The 19,169-nt window shown below is 43.5% G+C and overlaps 1 protein-coding gene across 2 annotated transcripts in view; it reads right to left on the bottom strand.

Moving 5' to 3' along the window:
- Nucleotides 1-19,169, bottom strand: part of RPGRIP1L (RPGRIP1 like) — a 451,841-nt gene that overhangs the window by 13,060 nt on the left and 419,612 nt on the right. For both annotated transcript variants that reach the window (XM_063945288.1, XM_063945289.1), the window contains one exon: nt 14,121-14,212. In XM_063945288.1, coding sequence (XP_063801358.1) covers nt 14,121-14,212 — 92 coding nt within the window. The remainder of the gene's footprint in view (nt 1-14,120; nt 14,213-19,169) is intronic.

Genomic DNA, 19,169 nt, shown 5'->3' with positions numbered 1-19,169 from the left:
GGACTGCACACAATGTATCATATGTGATCCTGCCGCCCGGGCAGTTCAAGGGAAACGTATGCGACTTCTCCACTTGGAGAAGTCGCAGTAGTGTATGGGGACCTTAATGCTGGACATATAGAGTCAGGTAAACCAAGCAGATATCATGGCCAGTATATTGCCACAATATCTGGGTTCCTTCAAAGTGGAGATGAGAAGGAACAGAGGAGATACCAACTTCCAAAAACAATGCATCGGACTGACATGCGATTCAACTGATGGATATTTTGAGATTGTCCGTGGAAATACACAATAAAATTATCTGGGTAATCCACAAATATCAGTTGGATCACCTAGATAATATATATAATGTATGTCCAGGATAAGACTGAGGTGTGAAACAGGAGGTATGGCAAGGTATGACCTGTGCCCACAACATGCCAACACTTAGGGACAGAAATCAATAGAAGCATTACAGCATGAATGATTCCATACTGTACTCTGACCAATCTTAGCACTCCTGTTGATTTTCCGCTGTCATGTGGGGCAGTGGCACATGTAACTTCTTCAAGAAAAGGACCATTCTTCAGGTCTTTTGTAAGCAACAAAAATGGGTACAAGGGGTGTGTGGGGACTTTAATAAAATAAATCAATTTTTGTCACGATGTCCAAATCCTGTTGGATTTTTAAATTTTTTCCACAGGTGCATTACAGGTGTTTGCCAGGGTATGCTGGCTCTTGTGGTTCTGTAAATCCAAAAATGCCATGGCAGCCACTGAAATATAACATGACAGGGCTAGCAGGGACCTGCAGTGCGCTAGTAAATTAAAATATAATTATTTCAATTTCGAAACCATATTTATTAACCACATATCTATCACCCAAGGGGTGAGTGAAACATTCCTTGTGTGTAGTGCTCTTTGTAGGGTAGAGGGGCTCTTTGTAGGAGAAAGGCACTTTCTTTTTTTTTCTGCACATCCCTAAGATTCCAGACCATATGCTAACATTGGGGCCGATTCAATTCACCGACAGTTGAATAGCGCCGGGAATTAGCTCCTGGCGCTATTCAATATAGCGCCAAGTGACACTCAATTGTCGGGAATTCTTCTCTCACCCCCGGGGGATAAGAGAGAAAATCCGACAAAAGTGCTGCCGTGCGGCCGGCGCGAGGATGATTCTGTCGGGAATCAGCATCACGGTGGGGAGTTAAGTCAGAGAATGCCTGTTCTTCCGACAAATCAACCTGTTAAGTTCGGGAGAACGGGCATTCGCCAACTTAACTTGAGCTGAATTGAATAGCAACGGGAGCTAATTCCCGGCGCTATTCAACTGTCGGTGAATTGAATCGACCCCATTGTGTGAATCACCTGAGTGTGACAAAGGAAGAGCAAGTGTAAAACTTCTTAAACAATGTTCAATTTAATATACAAAACAAATATATAGTACTAGGCTTTCAGTACAGCTGTGATACTGTGACTACGAGCAAGTAATTTAAGGTGAATAGGTGTCTGCTTTGTTGCTAGTAAACTGGTATAAATACCTCATGAAGAAAGTCACAACTAATCAAGAAATTTAATTAAAAGCAAGTTCATATTTAATACAAATAAACAGCTCCAACTTAAACTTATTTGCCTCATACACAATCACACTTGTGACAGTTTGCTGAATTACACTATTACAATGGAAACAGTCTTTGAGAATATCTATTTGGATATGTTTTATTATATGGACTGAGACTGAGTACCCATTTAAAATGACAATTTTCACAGCTGTCAAGCTGACTGAATATTTGATGTGTGCAGGCTTCTCCTCTCCTATAAATGAGACATTTCCTTTCATCTTGTACCCTAACACACATTACCTAAACCCCCCAAATCTGAATATTTCAATAAGGTTCTTTCATTATTCACTAGGTTCATGGAAATTTTACTAGGGCAACTACATTTTTCTGTCGTTATGCATACAGGTACAAACCTTCAGCTGGCAATATTACTGTGATTAGCATAGTTTGATGAAATATTTAAAAGGTTTTCTTTTTTTATTATTTTATTACTTTAAAACCTAATAAATCAAATGACTGCCAAATGCCATTAAGGTGACGCTTTGACTGGAATGTGCTTTTCATATTCAAATTCAAATATGAAAACAAGCCGATGAAAGTGTGTAAGCTGTCTGCTGCTCATGTTCTCAAACGCACACAAATACACACATAATATTCAGATAAAGTAACTTATATTACTCGTTTTAATAAGGTTGGTGTTTTAACTACTTCGTTATTGAAAGGTTTTCCACCTTGTTTAAATATTTTCAGTCTGCCTTCATCAAACACAGAATCCATGGATATGTAAAATAAAATAATAAAAAAAAAATCAGAAAAACTTGGCCAAGCAAAAGAGTTTATGTGTAGATGTATGTTTTGGATAATGTCTAAAATGATCTAGAAATTCTTAGTTTATCCAGCCACCTTTGGATAGGGTCATATAAAAATAAACTTATTTTTTAACACATTTTTACGCCTAAGCTCAATGATGATCCTATTTATTTTGTTTGGGTAATCATTAAATAGTATTTGTTTTGTGACCAAACACACTGTAATATATGGTCAATTTCTGGCTGTTCACGTACAACACTTTGCCTAATTTGGAGGACTTCTCACAGCGGGGAAGTCCAAGGAGCCATTGCGGGGAGTGTTGAAAGCTTCCTCACAGCCCTACCCACCTCACTTGGGAAGTTGGTACAAATTTAGGGTAGTTGTACCAAAGGAGTGGATCATCCACTCCCTCGGTACAACTACCCTAAATTTGTTTAGAAAAATGTGTTGTAGAAGATGATTAGTAGCAACATCTTGTTTTTCAATTTGAACTAAATATTTATCATGTGTTTAGTAAAAATAAGAATTTACTTACCGATAATTCTATTTCTCGGAGTCCGTAGTGGATGCTGGGGTTCCTGAAAGGACCATGGGGGAATAGCGGCTCCGCAGGAGACAGGGCACAAAAAAGTAAAGCTTTACTAGGTCAGGTGGTGTGCACTGGCTCCTCCCCCTATGACCCTCCTCCAGACTCCAGTTAGGTACTGTGCCCGGACGAGCATACACAATAAGGGAGGCATTTTGAATCCCGGGTAAGACTCATACCAGCCACACCAATCACACCGTACAACTTGTGATCTAAACCCAGTTAACAGTATGACAACAGAAAGGGCCTCTTAAAGATGGCTCCTTAACAATAACCCGAATTAGTTAACAATAACTATGTACAAGTATTGCAGATAATCCGCACTTGGGATGGGCGCCCAGCATCCACTACGGACTCCGAGAAATAGAATTATCGGTAAGTAAATTCTTATTTTCTCTATCGTCCTAAGTGGATGCTGGGGTTCCTGAAAGGACCATGGGGATTATACCAAAGCTCCCAAACGGGCGGGAGAGTGCGGATGACTCTGCAGCACCGAATGAGAGAACTCCAGGTCCTCCTTTGCCAGGGTATCAAATTTGTAAAATTTTACAAACGTGTTCTCCCCCGACCACGTAGCTGCTCGGCAGAGTTGTAATGCCGAGACCCCTCGGGCAGCCGCCCAAGATGAGCCCACCTTCCTTGTGGAGTGGGCTTTTACAGTTTTAGGCTGTGGCAGGCCTGCCACAGAATGTGCAAGTTGAATTGTGTTACAAATCCAACGAGCAATCGACTGCTTAGAAGCAGGTGCGCCCAACTTGTTGGGTGCATACAATATAAACAGCGAGTCAGATTTTCTGACTCCAGCCGTCCTTGCAATGTATATTTTTAAGGCTCTGACAACGTCCAACAACTTGGAGTCCTCCAAGTCGCTAGTGGCCGCAGGCACCACAATAGGTTGGTTCAGATGAAATGCTGATACCACTTTAGGGAGAAAATGCGGACGAGTCCGCAGTTCTGCCCTATCCGAATGGAAGATTAGATAAGGACTTTTATAAGATAAAGCCGCCAATTCAGATACTCTCCTGGCAGAGGCCAGGGCTAGTAACATAGTCACTTTCAATGTGAGATATTTCAAATCCACCTTTTTCAATGGTTCAAACCAATGGGATTTGAGGAAATCTAAAACTACATTTAGATCCCACGGTGCCACCGGAGGCACCACAGGAGGCTGTATATGCAGTACTCCCTTGACAAAAGTCTGGACCTCAGGGACAGAGGCCAATTCTTTTTGGAAGAATATTGACAGGGCCGAAATTTGAACCTTAATGGATCCCAATTTGAGACCCATAGATAATCCTGATTGCAGGAAATGTAGGAAACGACCCAGTTGGAATTCCTCCGTCGGAACCCTCCGATCCTCGCACCACGCTACATATTTTCGCCAAATGCGGTGATAATGTTTCACGGTGACTTCCTTCCGTGCCTTAATCAAGGTAGGAATGACTTCTTCTGGAATGCCTTTCCCTTTTAGGATCTGGCGTTCAACCGCCATGCCGTCAAACGCAGCCGCGGTAAGTCTTGAAAAAGACAGGGACCCTGCTGTAGCAGGTCCCTTCTCAGAGGTAGAGGCCACGGTTCGTCCGTGAGCATCTCTTGAAGTTCCGGATACCAAGTCCTTCTCGGCCAATCCGGAACCACTAGTATTGTTCTTACTCTTCTTTGCCGTATGATCTTCAATACCTTTGGTATGAGCGGCAGAGGAGGAAACACATACACTGACTGGTACACCCAAGGAGTTACCAGTGCGTCCACAGCTATTGCCTGTGGATCTCTTGACCTGGCGCAATATTTGTCCAGTTTCTTGTTGAGGCGAGACGCCATCATGTCTACAATTGGTCTTTCCCAACGGTCTATTAACATGTTGAAGACTTCTGGATGTAGACCCCACTCTCCCGGATGAAGATCGTGTCTGCTGAGGAAGTCTGCTTCCCAGTTGTCCACGCCCGGGATGAACACTGCTGACAGTGCTATCACGTGATTCTCCGCCCAGCGAAGAATCTTGGCAGCTTCTGCCATTGCACTCCTGCTTCTTGTGCCGCCCTGCCTGTTTACATGGGCGACCGCCGTGATGTTGTCCGACTGAATCAACACCGGCTTTCCTTGCAGGAGAAGTTCCGCCTGGCTTAGAGCATTGTAGATTGCTCTTAGTTCCAGAATGTTTATGTGAAGAGACTTTTCCAGACTCGTCCATACTCCCTGGAAGTTTCTTCCTTGTGTGACTGCTCCCCAGCCTCTCAGGCTGGCGTCCGTGGTCACCAGGATCCAATCCTGAATGCCGAATCTGCGGCCTTCTAATAGGTGAGCCTTCTGCAACCACCACAGAAGTGACACCCTTGTCTTTGGTGACAGGGTTATTCGCAGGTGCATCTGCAGATGCGACCCTGACCATTTGTCCAACAGATCCCTTTGGAATATTCTTGCATGGAATCTGCCGAATGGAATTGCTTCGTAAGAAGCCACCATTTTTCCCAGGACTCTTGTGCATTGATGTACTGACACTTTTCCTGGTTTTAGGAGGTTCCTGACCAGATCGGATAACTCCTTGGCTTTTTCCTCTGGAAGGAAAACCTTTTTCTGAACCGTGTCCAGAATCATTCCTAGGAACAGCAGACGAGTTGTCGGGATTAAATGGGATTTTGGAATATTCAGAATCCACCCGTGTTGTCTTAGCACCTCTTGAGATAGTGCTAAAGCTGTCTCCAGCTGTTCTCTGGACCTTGCCCTTATTAGGAGATCGTCCAAGTATGGGATAACTAATACGCCTTTTCTTCGAAGAAGAATCATCATCTCGGCCATTACCTTGGTAAAGACCCGAGGCGCCGTGGACAATCCGAACGGCAGCGTCTGAAACTGATAGTGACAGTTTTGAACAATGAACCTGAGGTACCCCTGGTGTGCGGGGTAAATCGGAACGTGTAGATACGCATCCTTGATGTCCAAGGATACCATAAAGTCCCCTTCTTCCAGGTTCGCTATCACTGCTCTGAGTGACTCCATCTTGAACTTGAACTTTTTTATGTAGAGGTTCAAGGACTTCAGATTTAGAATAGGCCTTACCGAGCCATCCGGCTTCGGTACCACAAATAGAGTGGAATAATACCCCTTTCCTTGTTGTAATAGGGGTACTTTGACTATCACCTGCTGAGCGTACAGCTTGTGAATGGCTTCCAACACCCTCTCCCTTTCGGAAGAGACGGTTGGTAAGGCAGACTTCAGGAAACGATGAGGAGGATCCGTCTCTAATTCCAACCTGTACCCCTGAGATATTATCTGCAGGATCCAGGGGTCTACCTGCGAGTGAGCCCACTGCGCGCTGTAATTTTTGAGACGGCCGCCCACTGTCCCCGAGTCCGCTTGAGAGGCCCCAGCGTCATGCTGAGGTTTTTGCAGGAGCCGGGGAGGGCTTCTGTTCCTGGGAAGGAGCTGCCTGTTGGTGTCTCTTCCCTCTTCCTCTGCCTCGTGGCAGGTACGACAAGCCCTTTGCTCTCTTATTTTTGTAGGAGCGAAAAGGCTGCGGTTGAAAGGTCGGTGCCTTTCTCTGTTGGGGAGTGACTTGAGGTAAAAAAGTGGATTTCCCGGCAGTAGCCGTGGCCACCAAGTCTGATAGACCAACTCCAAATAACTCCTCCCCTTTATACGGCAAAACCTCCATGTGACGTTTTGAATCCGCATCGCCTGTCCACTGTCGTGTCCATAAGGCTCTTCTGGCTGAAATGGACATAGCACTCATCCGAGATGCCAGTGTGCAAATATCCCTCTGTGCATCACGCATATAGATAAATGCATCCTTTATTTGTTCTAACGACAGTAAAACATTGTCCCTATCTAGGGTATCAATATTTTCAATCAGGGATTCTGACCAAACTACTCCAGCACTGCACATCCAGGCAGTTGCTATAGCTGGTCGTAGTATAACACCTGCATGTGTGTATATATTCTTTTGAATAACTTCCATCTTTCTATCTGATGGATCCTTAAGTGCGGCCGTCTCAGGAGAGGGTAACGCCACTTGTTTGGATAAGCGTGTGAGCGCCTTGTCCACCTTAGGGGGTGTTTCCCAGCGCGCCCTAACCTCTGGCGGGAAAGGGTATAATGCCAATAACTTTTTTGAAATTATCAACTTTTTATCAGGAGCAACCCACGCTTCATCACACACGTCATTTAATTCTTCTGATTCAGGAAAAACTGTTTGTAGTTTTTTCACACCATACATAATACCCTGTTTTACGGTATCTGTAGTATCAGCTAAATGTAACGTCTCCTTCATTGCCAAAATCATATAACGTGTGGCCCTACTGGAAAATACGTTTGAATTTCTACCGTCGTCACTGGAATCAGTGCCCGTGTCTGGGTCTGTGTCGACCGACTGAGGCAAAGGGCGTTTTACAGCCCCTGACGGTGTTTGAGGCGCCTGGACAGGCATTAATTGATTGTCCGGCCGCCTCATGTCCTCAACTGACTGTTTAAGGGAAGATAAACCATCACGTAATTCCACAAATAAAGGCATCCATTCTGGTGTCGACCCCCTGGGGGGTGACATCTGCATATTTGGCAATTGCTCCGCCTCCACACCAATATCGTCCTCATACATGTCGACACCACGTACCGACACACACCGCAAACTCACAGGGAATGCTCTAATGAAGACAGGACCCACTAGCCCTTTTGGGGAGACAGAGGGAGAGTCTGCCAGCACACACCACAAAGCGCTATATATACAAGGGATATCCTTATATTAAGTGCTCCCTTATAGCTGCTTTAATATATATATATATAGCCATTAATGTGCCCCCCCTCTCTGTTTTACCCTGTTTCTGTAGTGCAGTGCAGGGGAGAGACCTGGGAGCCGTTCTGACCAGCGGAGCTGTGACAGAAAATGGCGCCGTGTGCTGAGGAGATAGGCCCCGCCCCTTTTTCGGCGGGTTCTTCTCCCGCTATTTTTCCAGTCAGGCAGGGGTTAAATATCTCCATATAGCCCCTATGGGCTATATGTGAGGTATTTTTAGCCTTGTATAAGGTTTATATTTGCCTCTCAGAGCGCCCCCCCCCAGCGCTCTGCACCCTCAGTGACTGCCCAGTGAAGTGTGCTGAGAGGAAAATGGCGCACAGCTGCAGTGCTGTGCGCTACCTTATGAAGACTGAGGAGTCTTCAGCCGCCGGTTTCCGGACCTCTTCACGCTTCAGCATCTGCAAGGGGGTCGGCGGCGCGGCTCCGGGACCGGACTCCACGGCTGGGCCTGTGTTCGATCCCTCTGGAGCTAATGGTGTCCAGTAGCCAAGCAGCAAATCCACTCTGCATGCAGGTGAGTTTACTACTTTCCCCCTAAGTCCCACGTTGCAGTGATCCTGTTGCCAGCAGGACTCACTGTAAAGAAAAAAACCTAAACTAAACTTTCTCTAAGCAGCTCTTTAGGAGAGCCACCTAGATTGCACCCTTCTCGTTCGGGCACAAAATCTAACTGGAGTCTGGAGGAGGGTCATAGGGGGAGGAGCCAGTGCACACCACCTGACCTAGTAAAGCTTTACTTTTTTGTGCCCTGTCTCCTGCGGAGCCGCTATTCCCCCATGGTCCTTTCAGGAACCCCAGCATCCACTTAGGACGATAGAGAAAACCATATTGCTACTAATCATCTTGTGCAACACTAAACTTACACTTGTTAATTGAGTACCATTTGTAACTAATTGAGTGGGCACAAACACTCTTTAGGTTGAGCGCTGCATCATCCCATTCTAATCTGCATCAAAAAGGTTGGTCACCTTAGTTGCAGCAGCTTGACGAAACATAAAACACTCAGGGGGACATGTACTAAGCGGTGATAAAAGTGGAGAAATGAGCTAGTGGAGAAGTTGCCCATGGCAACCAATCAGCATTAACGTAACATTTAGAATTTGCATACTATAAATGTATACAGAGCAGCTGATTGGTTGCCATGGGTAACGTCTCCACTGGCTCACTTCTCCACTTTTATCACTGCTTAGTACATATCCCCCTCAGTGCGCAGGTATAATATACTTCTACCCTAAATTTGTGTTTATAAACAGATGAGAAAATACCTATTTGACTCCCCTGCGTGATTTTTATTCTATATACATCTATATAATAAAAGGCTAAAGCTTCTCCTCACCTCTATGGGGGAAATTCAAGTGTTTTGCAAGCCGGCGGCCACTAGATGGCGCCCAATGGAGCAATTTAAGTGTTGCTCCGTTTGGGCACACACAGTCGCCGATGCTGACATTATGGTTATGTTGTGCTGACATTCTGACGGGCTGATAACTATTTGTTACTTTAGATTATAGCATTAATCAAGATCTCAATTAGAGGCTATCATTTTGGTAATGATCACCCCTGTTTACAGGTCAGTAAAGCAATGTTGTTGTTAAAATCTGTTGCAGATTCACAATTACATTGTACTTTATAGCATTTTAGAGATAACCTAATCCTGCCTGACTTTTACTGTAGCTAAAGCAGGCCGCACTACAATATCAGCAATAACAACTGGTATTTCACACAGATTGTGGTTCAAAAATAAGCCTAATGCAGGGATTATTATTGGCATGTTGGTAAATTTAGCCTGTGAGTTTAGTCAACGTTCAATTGCACTAACAGCCCCCAGTGAAGCTGGAAGAATCCACCCCACAGCAAACTTGTCCAATTTAGTTCTGTCTGTAGCCCTGGTGTGCACTGATCCCAATGTGCGGCGCTAGGGCCAAGCAACATGATTGGACCATGAGTGACCAGAAGAAGTAGTGCTGAAAAGAACAGTTAAAATAGATGTATTTTCTGAAATGTAATATGTTAATACTAATGATGCAGTAATTCACATAGAGAATATAATCTGTAAATATAGCATTTAATGGTTTTTCAGATTGAGAGTGATTGCTAATTTTGATACATTTATATGTTTTGATTAATCTCTTAGGTTTTGCCAATGCTACATTACTTACAAAAGTAAACAACCTTTTCACTGCCACAATGGCTTTTTACCCACTAAACTGGCAAAAATGTATTTTCTTTTACAAAACTTTATTATAATTTGTACATTTTTCATGAATTAATCAGGGTTAGCAATAATTATTTAAAAAATATGCCATGGGGGTGTATAGCACCACCATATGGGCTTGTTTTGCCACTCCCCCAGCCCCCCGTCGTGCACGTTAAGTGGAATGAAGAGTAACCAAAGTTTGCTTTCCAGCTGATCCGGACACCAATGTGAGTTCTGGTGAGGATGGTGGACTTACAATGCTGATAATGCTGTAGGAGACAAAGCTTCTCTGCGTTGATTTGCAGATAGGTAAATATACCATGTGACATGTTTTTGCTCAAACGTCATTAAACCCAAATCCCACATTATGAGAGCTAAACTGCTTTGTAGCCAGAAATGTTCTTCTAAAGACTATTACCCTCTGTGTATATATATTAAGCCATATTATTTAAATTCTGTTTATAACACTTCACAGAGGTAGATTTAGAGTAATATGTTACATATTAATGACACACACCAGTATTTGCATGCGTGAAAACAGATGTCACCAGCATTAAGATCCGGTTAGCGCTATGGTGAAATTCTAAATCCTTGCTACATTCAGAGCAGATGAAATACACACACATCCAATGAACTGCGGCGAAGACTACAATGCATTCCCCTAAACTCCCAAGCGTCAGATAAATGTCATTATTCGGAGAGTTACATATATCTGGTATAATTAGAGTGAAAAATGCTGCTTTATCTTGATGAATTTTTCCTCTCCAGTATTTTAAAAGACTCATAAATATTTAAAACAGTTCAAGTATTTCAAAATTTAATGATGCTGAGAAGGCTTGTTATGGCAAGGCAGAATTATAGGAGTATTTTATGAACAAAATGGTTTTAAATCAACCTGACAAACTCAACTGGGACCCTGATGTCCCTTTCCAAATGAATTTGTCAAGTGTTTAAAGAAGCGAGGATCTGAATAGAATTTTCCACTTTAGAAGCTCCCACTCATGATAGATTAGAAGTGATCATGGATATAATACAATTAGAAGAGGCTGTTTTATATAATAGTGACACACACATTTCAATCACATAGACACTTGTGCTTCATTTTGGCCAATAGCTGCCACAGAGCGATCTAGGGAAGATACAGCAGCTTATAACGGAAATTAGAATAAGTTCTAGGTGTATGTACTAAACTCATTCTTTCACAATCAGCCTATTTTCTAGGTGTAAACAGAACTTCATTATGTAGCATTTAGGATGCAGGCGACATGCCTATGTGCCTTGGGGGAATACATACAGCGGGATCCCGGCCACCAGTATGCCGGCAGCGGGGCGAGCGCTAGAAAGCCCCTTGCTGAGCTCGCCACAGGATCTATTCTCCCTCCATTTCACTGCCTGTCAGGATCCCGACAGGCGGTCTGGTGATTGCTGCACGCCTTGAGTGCATCCAATGAGCACTGTGCCTGTGACAGAGCAGGGGAGGAAGTGTTCCACAAGCAGCACATCTGATAGACCTGGGACCAACTACAGGTAGTCGTCCCCTGAGCCCTTATTTTTATTCAACGCCCCCCAATTGCACCCAAAGCTACTACCGCCCCCCCCCCAGTGGATCTTTCCAGTGCACCCCAGGGTGGTATTGCCCACTTTGGTAAAAACTTCATTAGGGTAATATGGGGTCCATCAGAGCTAACAGTATGACCTGGTTATGCCCAATGCTAGTTGAGTTGTTAACACTTAAATGCCAGTTCTTCCGGTACACCTTGCTACTACCCCACCCGCAATTTTTTTTAATTTAAAAAAAAGAAAAGTTTTTGCTCTTATTCACTTTCCAAAAACTCCCTGAAAGAAAACAGCGTGAAGTGCAATAAAGTATATATTAGGGGAACACACCGATTGGACAGGGCCAGGCTACCGTTGTCAATACAGACTTACGGGGGAAATATTTGCATCAACGGCGCTTGTTCCCTAAACAAAATAGAGCGAACTAACATGTGCATGTACTAAGCATGTTCTAGCCACATTTAAGTTTAAAAGGGAGATCACTGCTTAATATAATGTTACAAAAGAGACTTACAATGCCTTTGGCGGAATACAATTATTTACAGTTGTGAACATTCTTTTAATCAGCAGAATATGCATTCATTTCTAGGTATTGAAATGAATGAAAGATTCATAACCCATTGTCTAATGCATAGCACTCAGCAGCAACCCCGTCCTTCCTAGTAATTAACATGCCTCCGAGGTTTGTGTGGATGTGGGAGAAAAGGGAAGATAAGTCATTATCCTGGGAACCTCTCACAATGACTCTGTGATGGAGAGTAGCCTAATCGGCATGCCATGTGCTTCTACTGGTTCTGTGTCACCAAACTTTATGTGACAGTTTGAGAAAAGATGCTCAGTTTTAGAATTGCATCGCAGAACGAAATAAAAAAAGAGGTGATGGTTAATTTAAGGTTAAAAAGGAAAATTAAGGCCATGTTTATGTGTTCTGCTTTCAAAAGTGCTGCTTAGTTAAATACACCCCTTTTAATACCATCATTTATCTCAGTATAGTATACTTCTAAGAAATAATGCAAATCAAATTCCTTAAAAAAAGAAAGAAAACAAAAACAAATGGTTTTGGTGTTTGACGAGAAAAAAAAAAAAAGAACGGTGAAATGCAAAAAACCAACTACACACTTGTGCACACACCTACTTACACACACCGCTACCGCAGGAGTCCGGATCCCTGCGCTGGAGGAAGACATCGCTTTGGAAGGTAATTCCTGATTAATTAAGCTAATTGAAAACTTTCAATTGCTTAATTAGTCCTTAAAATAAACAATTTTAGGAAAAATCAGACTTTCTGAAAAAGACTTGGTGATTTCTCTAGAAATCACTGTGTCTCATTTTCTCTCCTCTAATTAAATAGGAAAATGAAATAGGCTATGGGAAAAACCAAGTGTTGCTGAGATTTTACATTTCCAGCTCTCAATTGAATTCTCTGCATATTAAGGATATTTTATACAGCAGATGTATGTCCATGACACCTGTTATACTTATTTAATGTACATTTCTTGTATACATTTGATTTGATTTTACTTAGGGACTTATAACAATTAAGTGTGTTTACATCACTTATAAACAGGTATTGAAACAGTTACTTCTCCTTACTAATTTATATATGGACTAGTTCACAGCCTGTCAAAATGACGGAACAATATAACAGTAATGCCAGCGCCGGCAGCTGTTTGCGCATGAACGGAGCAACAACTGAATTGCTCTGACAGACGCCATCTAGTGGCCGCCGGCGCGCAAAACACTTGAATTCTCCCCATATAGGTGTAGAGCAGTGTTAACCTTTTATTATATAGGATCATTTCCTACTTTGTCTAACACATTTCTGGCACTGTGTAAAGGGCCTAGGCACTCACCACACTGCCTGTCACACATACACTGTTTTCACCGTAATAATTATCTTTGTAATAATGCTAATCATACTAATAACAATATCTTTTTCCTTGTAAATTACAGGAAACATTAATGGTAATTTCTCAATGTTTTGGTCTGTGTGGGGCTAGATAGGCTCATAGGACCTGCCAGTTATAACATACATAGCAGAAAAAAATGATCTACTTCTGTTTAAGGGTCACAGGAACCACAAGAGACTACAGGGAGACTAGGATCTATGGAAATATTGCTCTCATTGGTTAACAGGTTGTAATAAAAATGCTGTCATAGGTTCTAAGTGGTCCCTCTTGACACTTGTGATAAAATAACAATCTTATTCAGTTCACTGACTAGTAACGTTAATAGTAATATTGCCTCAACCCTAACTTTCGTAATAAAGTGGGGAACAAGCATCGAGGCTACAATATTGCTGACTTCTGATTGGTAATGCTATCTCAATAATTAGGATTAACAATATCAGGAAGGACACAAACTCTATGTGGGAAAGAGGTATATGGCTGTCACTGGGTAAAACGATACTGCCACATAGGAGTGTGAGAATGGCAAACAAGGTGGTAAGCACACACAGCTACACATGCCAGCCAACACATGAGGTATGCCGGTAAAGTATGTTGTATCGGAAGTGGATTATGAAGAATAGATTTCAACAAATACATAGCGACAATTCTGAAATACAATCAGCAAATAAAGAACACACAGATATTTTATCAACCAAGCAATGAAATGTAAATACAGGCATGTACACTGCACTCACCGGTTTCTTCTCCTTTCCTATGGATACGACGCAGTCATCACTATCTGTGGCTGTAGATTCATTTCCATCAGTTGTTTGTTTTCCGTCATGATCTAAGGAACAACAATTCCTTATCAGGATAATTATTTTATAAGTGACATAGAAATAACTAAATACACAAAAATACTTAACAAGAAAACACCTAAAGTTTAAGGCTTGTTAGCCAACAGTAGTTTACATTTTGTCAAAATGTAACATCTACTGTATGTACTCAGCACAATAAATGAACTTCTACAATTACTAGAACCATGTGTGTAAACCCTATCTGTAATGTCCAGTAATTTACACACACACCATTCTTGATAAAATCAGATACAGAAGTCCTTCTTCCCCTTGTACTAGTACAATGCCTTAGGTATTATTTATATTGGCTGTTAATGTGGAGTAATTGGGGCGATTATCTTGTGTGATCAGTCACACCTAACGTACTGAGTAGCATGTGTCCTGCAATTTTATCAGGTCATATAAAGAAAACAGGATTTTAATACCTACCGGTTAATCCTTTTCTCCTAGTCCGTAGAGGATGCTGGGGTCCACTTCAGTATCACGGGGTATAGACGGTTCCGCAGGAGCCATGGGCACTTTAAGACTTTTTCAGAGTGTGAACTGGCTCCTCCCTCTATGCCCCTCCTCCAGACCTCAGTATAGGAACTGTGCCCAGGGAGACTGACATTTCGAGAAAAGGATTTACTTTTAAGTTAAAGGTGAGATTCATACCAGCTCACACTTCAACCATGCCGCACAACATGGCATTCAACAAAACACATGCCAACAGGCATGAACATTACAGCAAACATGCTGAAAACATTTTCAACAAATTAACAACTGCAGGTAAAGTACGCACTGGGCTGGGCGCCCAGCATCCTCTACGGACTAGGAGAAAAGGATTTACCGGTAGGTATTAAAATCCTGTTTTCTCATACGCCCTAGAGCAGAGGTTCTCAAACTTGGTCCTCGTGGGCCCACACAGTGCATGTTTTGCAGGTAACCCAGCAGGTGCACAGGTGTATTAATTACTCACTGACACATTTTAAAAGGTCCACAGGTGGAGCTAATTATTTCACTTGTGATTCTGTGAGGAGACCTGCAAAACATGCACTGTGTGGGCCCCCGAGGACCGATGTTTGAGAACCTCTGCCCTAGAGGATGCTGGGGTCCACTTCAGTACCATGGGGTTATACCAAAGCTCCAGTACGGGCGGGAGAGTGCGGATGTCCCTGCAGCACCGATTGACCAAACTTTAGGTCCTCATCGGCCAAGGTGTCAAACTTGTAAAATTTAGCAAACGTGTTTGCCCCTGACCAAGTAGCTGCTCGGCAAAGTTGTAATGCCGAGACCACCCGGGCAGCCGCCCAGGATGAGCCCACCTTCCTAGTAGAATGGGCAGTCACCGAATCAGGCCTGATGCTAGTGACTTTCGGGGCAGTTCTGGTGTTTTTGGTGCCAGTTATTATGCGGCAACAAGTGGAGAAAAGATATTAAATTAAAGCAATCCTTGAAAAAGTGCTGGAAAAGCATGAAACGCGTTGGTGGACAAGTGGTAACCTAGAAGGACGATTACCAACTACAGAACAGCGACCTGACGATCGCAGAGAGCAGAGTGACGTCACCCTCTCATACCCGCTTTCACCTCCCAGCGCCACGTCCCTCCCGCTGGACGCAGCGGCAGAGACAAGCCAATTCAACATCACACCACGGACAGCCAGTTTCCATCAGGCTGAGGAATCCCGTGGATCGGAGGAAGGTAGGGAAAGTTAGGTTCAATTCCGGATCCAACTGGTTACCACAACAGAGCTCCAAAAGGGGCTGTAAACATTTATTTTACTAACCAATCTTTTTTTACAGGTGCCACACATATCACTAGCGCTTGTTTTTATGTACCAGGAAAAAGAAACAGCTGAAATGTACATAGTTATTCAACCTTAGCCTGCTTCTTTCAGAATCTTCCCAAAATGCCCTAAAAAGCAGACAGCATGGGTAAGAATAATGGCTACCATTAATGGCTGTCATATCAAGGAAAAAACTCTTCCATTTAATTTTCAAACTCCATGGCTGCCATAATGTAAGCAATTTATGAAGAGGGTAGGGTAAGTAACACCCAGAACATAATGGGGGTAATTCCAAGTTGATCGTAGCAGGATTTTTGTTAGCAATTGGGCAAAACCATGTGTAGTGCAGGGGAGGCAGATATAACATGTGCAGAGAGAGTTAGATTTGGGTGGGGTGAGTTCAATCTGCAATCTAATTTGCAGTGTAAAAATAAAGCAGCCAGTATTTACCCTGCACAGAATTAAATTAACCCACCCAAATCTAACGCTCTCTGCACATGTTATATCTGCCTTCCCTGCAGTGCACATGGTTTTGCCCAATTGCTATCAAAAATCCTGCTGCGATCAACTTGGAATTACCCCCAATGTGTGGTAAATGTATGAAGGGATGACCGGGAGGCCACCACTGCGCTTGTATAATATGCCCTTATGATTGCACGTTTGTTCTTATGACAACCTTGATGTCATCTTATGTACTTGATGATATACTACAGGAAGATCAAAAACTGACAATCTTCTAGAATTCCTTTGTTCTGGATAAGTAAACATGTTAATTGCCCTCTCAAGTTCAGAAGTAATCAATCATTTCTCTTTACTGTTATTTGGTTTTGGTAAGAGTGATGGAAATGTAATCTTCAGATTGAGATGGAAAGTGACCACTTCTTAGGATGAAAGTAGGATTAGTTCACAACACCACTCAGTGAAACTATTCAAAACCCTCCACTCGAACAGCAGACATGAGTGCCAGCAGAAAAAGCACCTTAAGTGTAAGTCACTTGAGGTAGACATGACAAAGGCTCAAAAGTGTCAGACACTAGAGCTTCCAATACCAGATTTAGGGGTCTATTTTCTATGCCTTGGATCATGGAGATACAGTCGCTCGAGATAAAGTACCAGCCAATCAGCTCCTAACTGCCATGTCACAGGCTGTGTTTGAAAAATGACAGTTAGGGGGCGATTGGCTGGTACGTTATCTCCAGCGACTTTATCTCCATCCAAGGCTTAGTAAATAGACCCCTAACGGCCTAATTCAGACCTGATCACTGCAGCTATTTTTTTCTCTAATAAGCAAAACCATGTGCAGTGCAGGTGGGGCAGATATTACATGTGCAGAGAGAGTTAGATTTGGGTGGGGTGTGTTCAAACTGAAATCTAAATTGCAGTGTAAAAAATAAGAATTTACTTACCGATAATTCTATTTCTCGTAGTCCGTAGTGGATGCTGGGGACTCCGTAAGGACCATGGGGATTAGCGGCTCCGCAGGAGACTGGGCACATCTAAAGAAAGCTTTAGGACTAGCTGGTGTGCACTGGCTCCTCCCCCTATGACCCTCCTCCAAGCCTCAGTTAGGATACTGTGCCCGGACGAGCGTACACAATAAGGAAGGATCTTGAATCCCGGGTAAGACTCATACCAGCCACACCTATCACACCGTATAACTTGTGATCTGAACCCAGTTAACAGCATGATAACAGAGGAGCCTCTAGAAAAGATGGCTCACTACAGCAATAACCCGATCTTTTTGGTAACAATAACTATGTACCAGTATTGCAGACAATCCGCACTTGGGATGGGCGCCCAGCATCCACTACGGACTACGAGAAATAGAATTATCGGTCAGTAAATTCTTATTTTCTCTAACGTCCTAAGTGGATGCTGGGGACTCCGTAAGGACCATGGGGATTATACCAAAGCTCCCAAACGGGCGGGAGAGTGCGGATGACTCTGCAGCACCAATTGAGAGAAACTCCAGGTCCTCCTCAGCCAGGGTATCAATTTTGTAGAATTTTACAAACGCATTTGCTCCTGACCAAGTAGCTGCTCGGCAAAGTTGTAAAGCCGAGACCCCTCGGGCAACCGCCCAAGATGAGCCCACCTTCCTTGTGGAGTGGGCATTTACAGATTTTTTGGCTGTGGCAGGCCTGCCACAGAATGTGCAAGCTGAATTGTACTACAAATCCAACGAGCAATAGTCTGCTTAGAAGCAGGAGCACCCAGCTTGTTGGGTGCATACAGGATAAACAGCGAGTCAGTTTTCCTGACTCCAGCCGTCCTGGATATTTTCAGGGCCCTGACAACATCTAGCAACTTGGAGTCCTCCAAGTCCCTAGTAGCCGCAGGCACCACAATAGGTTTGTTCAGGTGAAACGCTGAAACCACCTTAGGGAGAAACTGAGGACGAGTCCTCAATTCCCCCTGTCCGAATGGAAAAATCAGATAAGGGCTTTTACAGGATAAAGCCGCCAATTTCTGACACGCGCCTGGCCCCGGCCAGGGCCAACAGCATGACCACTTTCCATGTGAGATATTTTAACTCCACAGATTTAAGTGGTTCAACCCAATGTGACTTTTGGAAACCAAAACCTACATTGAGATCCCAAAGTGCCACTGGAGGCACAAAAGGAGGCTGTATATGCAGTACCCCTTTTACAAACGTCTGAACTTCAGGGACTGAAGCTAGTTCTTTTTGGAAGAAAATTGACAGGGCCGAAATTTGAACCTTAATGGACCCCAATTTCAGGCCCATAGACACTCCTGTTTGCAGGAAATGTAGGAATCGACCCAGTTGAATTTCCTCCGTCGGGCCTTACTGGCCTCGCACCACGCAACATATTTTCGCCAAATGCGGTGATAATGTTTTGCGGTTACATCCTTCCTGGCTTTGATCAGGATAGGGATGACTTCATCCGGAATGCCATTTTTCCTTCAGGATCCGGCGTTCAACCGCCATGCCGTCAAACGCAGCCGCGGTAAGTCTTGGAACAGACAGGGTCCATGCTGGAGCAGGTCCCTTCTTAGAGGTAGAGGCCACGGATCCTCCGTGAGCATCTCTTGAAGTTCCGGTTACCAATTCCTTCTTGGCCAATCCGGAGCCACGAATATAGTGCTTACTCCTCTCCATCTTATCAATCTCAGTACCTTGGGTATGAGAGGCAGAGGAGGGAACACATACACTGACTGG

The sequence above is a fragment of the Pseudophryne corroboree genome, chromosome 11 (assembly GCF_028390025.1).
Source record: "Pseudophryne corroboree isolate aPseCor3 chromosome 11, aPseCor3.hap2, whole genome shotgun sequence".
NCBI classification, from domain to species: Eukaryota; Metazoa; Chordata; class Amphibia; order Anura; family Myobatrachidae; genus Pseudophryne; species Pseudophryne corroboree.
Note: the sequence above shows the minus strand (reverse complement) of the source record. Positions and strands in the feature narration are given on the sequence as shown.